This window comes from Passer montanus, unplaced genomic scaffold (genome assembly GCF_014805655.1).
Source record: "Passer montanus isolate IOZ18808 unplaced genomic scaffold, ASM1480565v1 scaffold34, whole genome shotgun sequence".
Taxonomy (NCBI): Eukaryota; Metazoa; Chordata; class Aves; order Passeriformes; family Passeridae; genus Passer; species Passer montanus.
In genome coordinates, this window is record NW_024368152.1 from 580,133 (window position 1) to 594,142 (window position 14,010).

At 34.5% G+C, this 14,010-nt stretch overlaps 1 protein-coding gene across 2 annotated transcripts in view; it reads left to right on the plus strand.

Moving 5' to 3' along the window:
• CSMD1 (CUB and Sushi multiple domains 1) overlaps window positions 1-14,010 on the plus strand; it is a 1,056,650-nt gene that overhangs the window by 208,501 nt on the left and 834,139 nt on the right. For both annotated transcript variants that reach the window (XM_039715657.1, XM_039715658.1), the window contains exon 2: window positions 6,229-6,445. In XM_039715657.1, the coding sequence (XP_039571591.1) occupies window positions 6,229-6,445 (217 nt within the window). The remainder of the gene's footprint in view (window positions 1-6,228; window positions 6,446-14,010) is intronic.

Here is a 14,010-nt window from a genome sequence, read left to right on the forward strand (position 1 = left end):
CTATAATTAAGGCCTCACAAGTAAGAATAAGAGAGAGATGATGGGATTCATCCTGTTTTATATCCAAAGCAAGTGGTCAGTGCTGTTTTGTGCCAGAGGGAGATAATCCCAAGGTAAAATGAGTGAAAGCAATGAGATCCCAGTAAGATTTAGGGGCTGCTGGGCCCTCTGTGAAAGTTTTTCTGGAAATAAAATATTAGTGTCCAAGAGTATTGCATGCCAGCACTGTAAAACTAAAAATTATTCCTCTTTTGAACACAGGTGGAGCAAGTACCCTGCAAGAAATTCTTGCTGGGCCAATAACTAACAACATAAAAGTAAGATTAGGGAAGACAGCAAAAATATATATGCTTTGTAATTGCCATGCCTGAACTGTTGTCTGTGGAAAATTCCTCAATGCCTCTGTTTAAAGTCAAAAATTTGGTAGAACAGGTTATGGAACAAACAGACAAAATAAACAAGCAATGTGACAAGCACCATGTATTATCCAGAGTTTAAGAGACAATCAGGAAACAAAATTGCTGCACAGCAAAAGTAATCTCCAGCTTCAATTCATCTTAGATGTCCATATTTTAAAGGGACCAAGGGGCGTTAAGGTATAAAGGCCAGAACACCTGAAATTTGTGTTAGGAAACTCTATTAAGGAAAAAAAAAATTGACTGACACATGATTAAATATGACATATGGAAGAAAAAGTTTAAAATTATATGCTTTTCAAACCTACTGGAGTTCTCTGAATGAGTCAACCTGAATGTGGATAAAGGTCATGAGAATTCCAGAAGATATTGAACAAAGCTCCCCAGTAACAGCTATAAAGGAAATAAATCAGGTAGGGCATAAGAAAGTTATACATTGCTGAAAGGTTGGATAAAAGTTGTGCCTTAGGAGAAAATGGATTTTTTTTACAAAGGAAGGAGTCACCATGGCATCCCAAAGAAATCTGTTCTGGCATGTGTGTTCAGGGCGCTCATAAGTGTTCTACAAAAGAGGGTGAGCAATTAAGTGACCGTGATGATAGGAAGTGATGAGTTAATGGAAATGAGGAGCAATTGTGAAGAATTACAAAAAATAGTCTTATGTGATCAAGTAAGGGGGTGTTGGAGTAGTTGATAAAATTCAGAGTAGATGAATGCAATGACATAGAATAAACTGTAGCAAATCTAATAAATCACATCTTTTTAATGTAAAATGACAGTCTACAACCTCACTGTAATTCCAGAGAAAATCAATCTTAGTTTTAATCCATAGTCATATAAAATGTCAAGCTACTACTTACCTTAGAAAAGAAAATATTAAATTAGTGGGAGAAGAAGGGAAAGGATTAAAATTATTACTGTGTAAATGATGTGTACACATTTTGAATATTACAATAAATTTTGGTATCCCTGTCTCATGCAGGGTATAACACAGCATCAAAATGGTCATAGAAAGGTGATAAAATCACTTAGGTGCAAAGAACAACAATATGAAAAGGAACTTTTGAACTTGGAAATAAAAGAAGCTGGAACATGACAAAGGTCTCTGAGATGCTATGTGGCATAGAAAGCATAGGAAAAGATCATCTGTATGTTTTCTTTTCATGCATAAACTTATGGGGGTGTCAAATTAACCTAACAGATGATAAATGCTGAGCAAACACAAAAAATGTGGGTTTTTTTTTTTTTATTTTAGGATTTCCTCTACAATACCTGAAAGACTAGAAGTTAGTATAGACATATAGAGGATGACTCAGATATAAGCTTGTAAAGAACTATGATATCACGGACAATTAAACAGAAAAACAAGGGTACTGGAATGTCTTCCTTTTAAGAAATTCCTGAGATGCTGCTCATGAATGGGAGGGATATTTTTTTGTCGAAGTATTCCCTCCTTTGACTTGCTATTAGAGAAAAGGTATTGAGCCTTTGGTCTGGCTGAGTGCAGATGTTCTTATTTATTAAATTTACTAATACAGCAAATTCATATAAGAAACTATTTCAAATTATGAGGAAGATCCAATCTTGCTAGACATATTTTCTCAGTCTCTGTAGCTGCAGAATGGAAAATGCCACTTACAGTCATAAGAATAAACATGACTTCATTTTCATTATCATGATTGATCAAAATATTTTTAGCAGCACTGGCTTCACTAGAGTTAGTTTTGATGCATTTTATAGTTTTCTTGTTCAAAATACATGTATCCTGCAAAAATTCCTAACTCTTATTATATAAATATGTATAGGTATACATATGTATTAGTCTTCCACAGACTACCTTATGAATTATAAGAAGAGAAGTACTTCTTTTTGCATGTTTTTGTGTAGAAGCATTTGAAACTTCAAACAAACAAACAAAAAGAAATCAATGAATATGGTAAAGAGGGTGAGAAGTCTGTATAGGGGGAGTATGTGATAAGTAAACCTAAAGGCCTAGGGAAATAAAAATCAGACTTTTTAGGAAGTGTTTTCTAAGTTTTTATTTTTTGAAGTTTGTTAAAAATCTTACAGCAATGCAGTATTAAAATTATACTGATCCCTAGTGATTCTACCACCCATTTGATAAATACTGGTATTTAGGGCAAAATTGCAGTGTTTTGTTTTCTTCATTGGCTCTCACTTAGGGATTACAACTGAGAAATATTGAGCCTGAACAGGTGAAATAGGACTGGTACAGGATATGCAAAGTAACTTTGTAAATAAAGAATAACGCTGTTTATTCACTTTAAATAATATCACTTGAAATATTTTTCAACTACAACCCAAGAGCATCAGTTTTCTTAAAATACACTTTTTATATCATAAGGCCATCCAGAAATAACTTCTTATGCACAACGTATAACAGAAAAATAATAATAGCTGCATAGTTTATACTCATATAAACATTTATGTGGTGTCATACAAATAATCGCAGTCTAATGCACCTTTGGTATTAAAACAATTCAGCGTACTCCTATTGTACTCAATCAGTGACTGCACATCTTGTGACAAATGGCAATATTTATTTTATTATTTGACACAAGGGCCAAAACTGAAGTAAAATGTAGGAATAGACCTTTTTGGGATGCATTCAGTGATATTCAGTCTACATTCAGCCCAGCAGAACTACTTAATCTCTGCTGATATTTTTTAACATTTTCCTATTAATGTGTTTGTTTTCTTTACTTTGATGATTCTTTCCTCTCTTAAAATACACATAAGAAACAAAACATTCTTAGCTAATCTCATCAGTGTAATCTTACTGGTCTGTGGCGTCTCTGCAATCAGAAACTGCATTATTTCTTGTGGCATATTGTATGCTCAACTCTTATCTAATTTGCTGCTACCTGTCACCCTAAGCCTCTTTGTTCCTGATCCCCCAGTATATCCTCCAACTGAAGCTCTCTTAAGTGGTTTGATGATGAATTTTACTCCTTTGAAGAGTTGTAATATTTGACAGTTCTTAAGGTTTTACACTTGCATATATTGACAAAATAGGTATTATACAGACAGTAGCTGGCATTTTTTTCCTACATTCTGCTCTGTTAACATGCTTGTATCTTAACTGGGCAGGGACAGACTTAGAAGATGTGTTTTCTGGGTCTGTATAGCTCTTAAAACCTCTTTTGGGTTTGCTTAATTCAGAAAAAAATCTTCCTTGAAATTTTGTGTGCACAGTAATGAATTTTCTGGGAGTTAACTGTGTACTAAATTTCTATAGGATTTTTACTTGTTTTTTTTTTACTGAACACTTAGTATATAAGTATATATTTCTATATGCATATAAAATTAAGAACAAACCTAAATTGCATTTCACAGTAATAATTTTTCTTTATGATTCTCCTTTGCCTCATTTTTTTGGGGTACAAAGTGAATAGGCAATATGTGTATGAATAGTTTCAGAACTGGAAGGATACATATATATAGGAGAGTAAAAGCAAAGTGGAGAAAAAAAGGTCTCTGGGTTGTAAGAAATGCTTAGGTTAAACAGTGGTAAAAAAATTTCTGCCTTATTCCTCATTAGAGTCTGTTTATTTTCCAAAATAATAATGCACAATAACCTGTATGTACAAATATGATTACAAAATACCTTTTGGAATAAAACTGGGAGCAATCACTGGCTGTTGACAACTTCTGCAAGTAGTTAACAATCTGTGTAAGGAAGCTGCTAAGTCATGGCCATGTAGGGGCTGTGAGGGTTCACTTACTACCCCAGCAATATGAGTTTAACAATAAAGGTTATTACAATTTATATTATGAACTTTATAACAATATAACTATAAACTTATTAAAGCTTAAAAATAAAGGTTAATAAAGTTTTACTTTAAGCCAGCCCTAGGGTTCCCAAAGAGACTGGGGACATAATTTGTTTGTCCCCACAGATGTCAGAAATGAAGATACTGCATTTACATATGCAGTTACATATGGCCTACTATATTCTTTATACACTAGAGTTACAAATTTTTGCTTCTAAAATGGGGTTCTGTCTTTGACAGATTTTAGATGAATTGCTAAGAGGCACTCCTTTATCAATGCAAACTTTTCATGCCCAAGTGTTTGAAGGCTGCTGTGCAGCAGCTGTGCAGCACAGTTTACAAGGGATACTGTACATTGACGTACTGAAACCAATGTTGGAGACATGAAGTAGCTTGTTAGAGGAACAGGGTGGTGGGCTGTCACTATAATTTTCCTTTTCTGTTTTCAGAGCATCAGTTCTGTAGTAATTAAATTATTTTAAATTGTTTGTGGCATTTGTATGACATTTCCCCTGCGGTTGTAGGAAGAAGGATACAATGCATCTGCAAGTGTCTGCAAGCATGCTGATAATTTTTAGTGAACACTACATAACTGAAATGTTCATGCTAAGTTCATGGTGTAAGAGGTTCCTTCTTTGCAAATGTTGGATAATAAAGATGTCTTATTAAGGTGAATCAAATGATAAGTATACCAAAGAAGATTTATATTTTAAAAGTTTCTTGAATCATCACAGCCGTTTTATCTCTTCATTAGAGTTATTATATTTCAAATTTAGTAAAAAATGATTACTTGTAAGTTCTTTAGTTTTAGGACCAAATCCCTTTTACTAAATCCATCCAATTAAGATTTAGAAACCTCCTACAAAAATTTGACAGCACTTTTCTGAAAGATTCAGTGTGAGACCCACACTGAACTTAAAAACAAAATTTCAGTCAGAAATCCTCTTCTGGTTTAGGTACACCAATAAAATATAGGATTTTACTTGTTCTGAAGTGATTAAAGTGTGGATAATAATCCAAGCATTACAGTCCACAGAATGTCCTTATATTTTTCTCTGTTCAAATATTTCATTAACACTTCTCTACAGCTCAAAGTCAGTACAAGTGTTGTGTGGGGAATTAACAAAATCAAGTAGGAAACTAGCAAGAATGTGCACTGTAAGTCAAGGTTTCTTGCTGAGGACTTCCCGTTAATGAGCTATCATGCCCTCACAAAGCTTGTAGGATATACAAGCCAGATACAAAAGCCTACTGAGTAAACCCTTAGTGTTATTTTTTGAGAATAAAAAAAAAAAACAACTCAAACTAACCCAAACAAAAAAAGCCAAATCAAAACAAAACAAAACAACAACAAAAAAACATCAAAAAACCAAAACAAAGCGCCAACCAACTAACCAAAACAAATAAACACAAAAAAACCAAACCCAAAAAACCCAACACAACACCAAAAAGATTGAAACCCCCCACTTTTCTTATCACAAATCACATGGAACTACAAATATTACATCACAGAAATTTTGCTGTTTTCAAAGTATAGAAACCTTGATTAGTTGCAACACAAAGCATATTAAATATGTCTACATTTTGCTCTTCATGTTAAAGTAGGTTTCAGAATATCAGAAGCTCTGATATTTTGGTACTTATATATAAACTTTTTAAATGGCATTTGCCAAAAAGCTTTGAACACTCTCTTGCCATTAGAACTGTCAGTTTGTTGAATTTATGGCATTAAGGCTAATGCTGAAATTTCACATTTGAATGAATAAGTCATACATTGTTAATACTACAGAACCTTAAATAATGATTCATTGCATAAAAAGATGTTGAGTGTCTCAGAAAATCCAACTATGAGGGTTTTTAATCTGAAGAGAAGAATGGTATAAATACAATTTTATGTGCTGTTTGTAATGTAGAAAAATTATTTTAAAAATAAGTTTATATATAGTTATTTATGTAAAAATATGTACTGGGTGAGGGAAAAGAAAACCAACTGCAAATTTTCCTTTCTTCTTTTTCAGGTCAGAACTGTGGAGGCTTAGTACAGGGACCAAATGGTACTATAGAAAGCCCTGGATTTCCTCATGGTTATCCAAATTATGCCAACTGCACATGGATCATTATCACAGGAGAGCGTAACAGGATACAATTGTCATTTCATACTTTTGCCCTCGAAGAAGATTTTGATATTTTGTCAATTTATGATGGACAACCACAGCAAGGCAATTTAAAAGTGAGGTAAGGTTCCTTTATTCTTTCCCAATTTCTTCTGTCGGTCTGTCTCTTTACCTTTCTTTCTCTCTCCTGAATAGGTATTGTGATGATATGTTAGAACATATATTGGTTCATCCCCAGCCAAGAGAACAGTAGGGCTCCAAGATCTCCCAAAGAAAGATGTCAATCCAAATTTCAGATTTTTATGGCCCTAGCGTGTGTATCAGTAACATCAATTGTACTTAAAATTTACACAGTTCAAGGACAGTTTTGGTGAAGGCCCTGAGCACAGAAGTATTCCAAGTATTATTTTGTTTATTTTTCTGCTGGTGGAATTCAGGTTTTGTCAAGAGTGCCTTTCTTGAAGGCACCAGTCACCAATTTTTGAAAGAATTCTTACTGAGATGAGTTCAGCCATAAATTGTTTGATGTTGCCAAAATTGAAATTCTTCTCCATTAAGCAGTTAGGGATCTTTAAAGGTCAGAAACTGGTGTCTCTTATCTTTCCAAATACCACTGATGTCATAAAGAGGCTTTATGGAAGCTTTTTGATTTGAAGCTTTTCACAACTTCAAGCTTTGATGCATTCATTTCATTGGTGTCTTTTTGTAAGTTCCTCAGTCATTTGCTAGATCTGGACTGCAGAGCTGGAAAGCAAACAGTGCTTTCAGTGATGCTCTGTCATTTTCTATTCAGGCATGAGATTTATTGAGTACTGTAAAACACTGCTGTCAGTTCTGTTGTCTGATTACCCTTTTATATGCTGCTGATTTATACTATAGTGCTAAAACAAATGTGGGAGCATCATCAATTTGTTCTGCATTTTAGTGGGTATCATCAGTGGATATTTTTGACAGGAACAATGTTATGATTGATTGTTTACTCAGTTCAAAAAGTTCTGAAAACTTTGGAAGGTAGTACACAGCTACCAATGATTTAGATGCAGTGTGCGGGCTTTATTTACAGTACTTATGCTGACCTGTAGTACTTGTATCACCTGTAAAAAGGAGAAATATTTCTTTTTTAATCAAATTATTTTATTACCATTATCTAACACGTCTACTTATTTTGTACTAATCACAGTAGAAAATAGTTTAAAGGAAGAGCAACAATAAACCAGATATTTTATTTCTCATTGCTTGTATTTGCCATCCGTTACCTTCACAAATGGCATTATGAAGAAAAAAGCATTTGTTGGCTTTGCAGCATGCAGAGGTTAGCATAGCAGAATTTGAATGACAGGTTTCTATTGACTTCTCATATCCCATGTCATACCCTTTGTTTTGCAAAGAGCATTCACAGGTGTACCCCTCTGCAGTTATGCATTTCAAGACAATTCTTTAGGCAAATATTGGAAAATTACAGTATTGGTCTTTTAGCTGACAGCATGCAGATGCAAGAGACCGTCTTGGAAGTTCTGCTTCAGGGCACGCACTTCTTTTTCCCCATAGTTAAAATATTCCACTACATTTTGGGTAATTGTGTTTTTTTAGCCATCATGCCAAATCTGGAACTCTTCATTAAAAATAGCTGTGTATCTACATCACCACCACAAGCTATAACAATTAAGTAATACTCACTCCATATTTTGCATAGCACTTTTTTTCAGCTGCTACAGCAAAACTGAGTAAAAATGAATAGTACATTCAACTATTTTATTGCTCTGCCTGAAGGACCTTTCAGTATGCTAAATATGCACTTATTGATCATAAAATCCAAAAAAAGAGAAACACATATAAATATATATTGAAATGATGAGGCAAAGGAATAAATTGGTTTAAGCCATTTTTGTGGAGAAAGAAAAGCAAAACAGGGAGTGATTACATGTATATGTACTTTGGTTAGTGCACTATTAAAGCATATACTGGTTTAAGGGATAAATTACACCTGGTAGTAATCACAGGCTATTGTAAACTATAAGGTTGTTGAGAAATAAGTGGGAATTAACAGAAGATAAGGTACTAAAAAGTGCTATTTTACATCTTCATATTTTTCTAGAAAAATTCCAACTAGCATTCTGAAATTCTGTGTAATTCTGAGACATTTGACACAAAACTGTCCTTAAAAGATTGCTACAGTGGATTTATTTTTATCATTGTAAAGATCATAGAACAAAACCCAAGATTTTACACACAATATATAATTTATGTATAGATATTTATAGTGTGTATATTTGTATATATATATATTTCATCGAGGATTGCAGCACAGGCTGGGATGTATCCATCTGAGGAGCAGATCTGTGGAAAGGGACCTGGGGGTCCTGGTGGGCAGCAAGCTCAATGTGAGTAAGCAGTGTGCTGCTCCTGCAAAGAAAGCCAGAAGGGTGCTGGGTTCACCAGCACCAGCATCACCAGCAGAGATTAACAAGTCATTGCCCACTCTGCTCAGGGCCTGTCAGACCCCACCTGGAATTTTGTGTTCAGTTTTGCTCCCACTGTACAAAAAGATGTGGACAGGCTGGAGAGGGTCCAGAGAAGGGCCACAAAGATGATCAGTGACTCGAAAGTTGCCATGTGAGGAAAGACTGAGAGAACTGACTTGTTCAGCCTAGGGAAGGGGAGACCTTGTCACCATGCTCCAATACTGAAAGGGTGGCTACAAGGAAAATGGAGACTCCCTTTTTTTACGAGGAGTCACATGGAAAAATTAGGGGGTATAGGGTACAAGTCACTTCTGGGTTAATTCCAAATGGACACACAAATAATTGTTTTTCCAAAGAAAAGCATCAGCTTTTGGCAAATTCTCCCCATGGAAGTCGTGGATTCCCTGGCATTGGACGCTTTTAAGATTCAGCTGGACAGGGCGCTGGGCCATTTTAGTTAGACTGTGCTTTTGCCAAGAAAGGTAGGACCATACAATTCTTGAGGATCCTTCCCACCTGGAATTCTATGGCTATGGTTTCATGATATATAGAAGAAGAAGTTTTAAGTTTTATGCCACCTGTTATGATAATGCTTTGTTGCATAGTATAGTCTTAATTCTACAGAAAAACAAGACTTTAGATAATTGCTTTCACAATACATTAGAACCAAACCAAATATCTCAGTTCTATATTATTGAAAGAAACTTACATTAAAGCAAAAATGTTGTTTTATCAGCTGATGGAGGAAGATTTCAAAGTATAACTATATTCTAATTTAACTGAGAAAAGGTGCAAAATAGATTTTTGATTTGTATTTTATATTCTAAAGAAATTTTCATTTTCTATATGCAGTTAATTGTCAGCATGTAGAACTCACATGAATGAAGCAGAGAGGCAAGTGGTGTGCACTGAGACAACAGTTATTATTCAGATGTGTTCCTTGTGGATCATTTCCATATGTAAGCATTATATTCAGTGTAATCCAGGAGCTAGCGAATATTTATTTTGACATTTTTTTCTTTGTCATATGTATCAGATAAAATAGTAAATGGCTATATTTTTAAACAGAAAGGAGAAATGTATCAACAAGACATAGAGACATAGGTCAGCCTTGAAGAGGCTCAGTGTAAAGGCAGATGGGAGCTGACAAAGTGACCTATTGTCTGCCAATAGAATCATTACCTGCCACAGACAAGTGAATTCAAAACAGACATCTTAAGAGTTTATAGATTTCAAAACTCATTTCAGGGTTGGTTGCAATACCTATTTTCCACATCTGAAAAATGCTCATTAATTTTAGCATAACTCTTGTTACAATATATTTTTTCTATATGCAGAATTCCTGAATAGGGGATTCATAGAGAGGTGTAGAGAAACCATAACAGGAATGGATAAACAGAAAAGCACCTCTGCTGCTGAAGAGGTGGGGTGGGGGTGTAAGTTGGATGTTAAGAGAAAGAACTATGAATTTTACAAATGTGGTGAACTGAGACTTTCTATGTGCAATTGCCTCCATCTCAGTTTATACCATAAGGATACAATTTTTTTTCTTATGTCAAATATAGGTAAATGCTGTAATCTCTGTGTTACAATGTCTGTCAGTAAAAGTTACTCTTTTTGTATCTCACGCTTAGTTTACCTAAGAGTTAGTTGCAGACCTGTGTGATAAAATCTGAAAAAAACTTTTTCAGATTTTTACAGACAGTCCTAAGAAACTTTCCGATAGTCCTAAAAATCTTTTAATAATGGATTCCAGAAAATTTGGTTTTCTCTCACTCAGCAAACCTGCTAATTAAATTATATACACTAATGGAAAGACACATACATGCAGCTGTGAATTTTTTTACTGTGTGTAAATGCACATCTGTCAGTTGTTTTAGACATACATATATTCTTTGGAAAGTGATTTTAAAATGTCAACTTCCCTTCATGGCTTCTCAGGCCTTCCAAGCATTATTTACTTTACTGCAGCCTAACTAATAATATAATAGATGCTTTTTATTACTCATATCAGTTGAAATAAACAGTTTTCTTTTAATGGAGCAGTAATGCATATGAAGAAAGTTGCTAATGTAACATAATAAAATACAGCTTACCAAAAATTTTCTGACAAGAATATATAAAATGTGCTTAATAGCAATATATTCCCTCTGATTTCTTGAATTGAGCAGCAATAATAGGAATTAAATATGAATAATTCACGGTATTCACTTTTCCCTGTCTCCAACAAGCAATAAAACATATGTACATTCTGTACATCATAATCCAAGCATTGATGTAAAACTTGAAATCAGAGCTCTCACTTGCTGTTAAACTTCCTTTATCTTAACAAGCCACGATTTATCATATATGCAATATTTTAATTTTTTGTTTGTTTTTGTTCTGTTTCTTTGTTGTTTATTTTTTGATTGTTTCTTCAGAAACCATTTCTGTCTTCCATCTCTCCAGGGTCAAGAGAACAGTGAAGCAATGATGAGGTGATTGACTTTTCTACAGAACTGCTGACACTGCAGCAGCAAGAGCTTTGTGCAGTTTAACGTTCTTATTTATTTTTTCTTTCCCCATGAAAATGACATATGACATAATTAATTTTTTTAACCTTTTTTATTGCACACCATTTCCTAAAAAGTATAGAAGAGTTTTGTGTGTGTGTGAGCTGGTGGCTGTGAAGAAAATAATATAGGTTCCTAGAGTAGCATTATTCCAGCTGAAGCTTACCTAGAACATAGCACAAAGTAACAGGCTAGTGTTCAAACTTTTAAAACAAGATTATTGAATAACTTCAGCAGAACATTCTGGTACTTGACATATCTGTAGGAAAAGGAAAGCTATTACTGTATCTTAAGCAATTATTACTGAGTTCCTGCCACGAGACATGCCCACCAATGACTACTGTTCCCTTTTTTTGTTAATCATACAATCACAGAATAAAATACAGAATGGTTTTGGTTGGAAGAAACATAAAAGATCACCTAGTTCCAAGCCTCTGCAGTGGGCAGGGACATCTTCCACAAGACTGGGTTGTTCACAGCCCCATCCAAACTGAGCTTGAATACTACAAGGGGTAGTGCACACACAGCCTCCCTGGGCAACCTGTTCCAGTGCCTCAAAACCCTCTCAGGGAAAGAATTTAAGATCTAATTTCCTACTATGTAATCTAGAGCTCCCCTCTTTCAGTTTAAAACAATTGCACCTTATCCTGTCACTCTTTCCTGTATAAAAATCCCTCTTCCTCCTTTTCGTAAGTCCTTTTCCTCCTTCCCTTGAAGTACTGGAGGCTGCACTGAGGTCTGCCCAAAGCCTTCTCTTCTCCCAGCTGAACAACCCCAGCTCTCCCAGACTGTCTTCATAGGAGAGGTGCTTCAGCTTTCTGATCATCTTTGTTGCCCTCCTTTAAATCAGATTTTTCTTAGGTTTTTCACCTATTAATATATTAGGAAGAGGAAAACTTTGTAGTACAGGGCTAAAATGTGATTCATTTATACATTACATAGCTGTTTAAGGAAAGAAGTCAAGCTGTGACCTGATCACCTTTAATGCTGACAAATAGCTTCTGCCAATATGAAAAGAGAATATAAGAAGGAAAGATATTTTATGTGTGCAATACTGGCAGGTTCAAACTCATGTTTGAAGTGATTTTGGGTTTTGTTTTTTTGGGTTTTTTTCCCCACATGTGGATAAAAGGTAAAATACTTATACCCAAAATTTTAGCTTTCCAATTCAAAATCATAAGCTTTCTAATTTTGTTGGTAAGCCTAAATGCTAAAACGATTTAACAGAACTTATACTAAATATAAAGTCAATAAGGAGTCTTACTAGCAAGCCAGTTATTCACCAATTAGGACATATTTGGGACATATTAATTACAGGTTTTAGGTTGATACTAAATGATGGCCAACTAAAAAAGATTTTTTTTTGCCCTCCAAAACCATGGAATCCCCACCTAAAATAATTTTAATTACTTAATTATGGCAGGAAATAAAAGGAAGCAATTGTCCTCACTCTGAAAAATTAAATAATTTTAGAATAAAAGCTCTTTTTGCAACCAGTAATTGAGTTAATATTATCACCTGTTTAGTTGTAAAATTGTTTGGTTTGGAACCACATCCCAGCTCCCATCTTCTAAATCATTACTTGTAAAACTTTTGATAGTACACTACTCCATACAAATGCATCAAACCACTGCTGACACTTATACAGGCTCAGTTTCAAAAGTATGGAAGAGGCAATGAAGCAACACCTATATGTTTTTTGAAGATGTACTATGACCAGTGTCTGATGAAAAAAGAGATCTACCTCTGAGAAGACAAAAAAATTGAGAACAGATACATTTTCACTTTTTCACTATGGTGAGTCTCACATGCATCTTATGCTGACTTAACTACATTTAAAAAAGTTTTAAATAACTGATGAAGAATATTACAGTGTACATTCATTCACTGCTTTGCCTTCTTAAATTAATCTATTTTTTCCTGCAATAACTTTCAAATTAAAGGGGACTGAAAAATCTTTATAAAATGTAGTAATCATATTTCTGATGCAGGTAATTAGGTTAAACTGTGAATCATGTTCTCTTACTCTAATCTGGTAATTACCTGCTTGCCTTAACTGAGCCTTGTGATTATTGACTGGTTTTGGATCACTCTGTGTTGGACAGGGATGTAGTGATCAAGGGACAGATAGAACATGAGAAATGCTCAAGCATTTTAGGGGAATTCTGCAGGCCCTTATTTCTGAATTTCTGCAGTGGAAGTTCAGCATCGTCTCTCCTGTCATCCAGTCACACACAATCAATTTCTCCTGTAAAACAAATTTTGTAGACAAGTGTTCTGATAATCTGTCTCCAATATTACTTGGTTTTTCTCCAATTTCCTTGGTTTTCATACTGTTTGTGTTCACAAGAGTATCTGCTGACATAATTAGGAGCCTTGGATTTTAACATTTATGTTTTTCCCACTTCATATAAAGTATACTCCTAGGCATCCCAGATTATTCCTGTATTCATATTTGCATTTGAGTGAAAACCATGTGTTCTCATCTCCATTCAACTCAATAAATTCATTAAGAATGCTAATTAGCCAGTTGCTAAGTGAAGCCCATATAATAAAACTGACTCTGATCATACAGCACTTTGAAGAGAAATTTTGATAATAGGCCCAATACAAACCAGGCAGGAAATAGCACTCTTTAAACCCTCCTTTCTGTCTACAAACCTCATGTATAC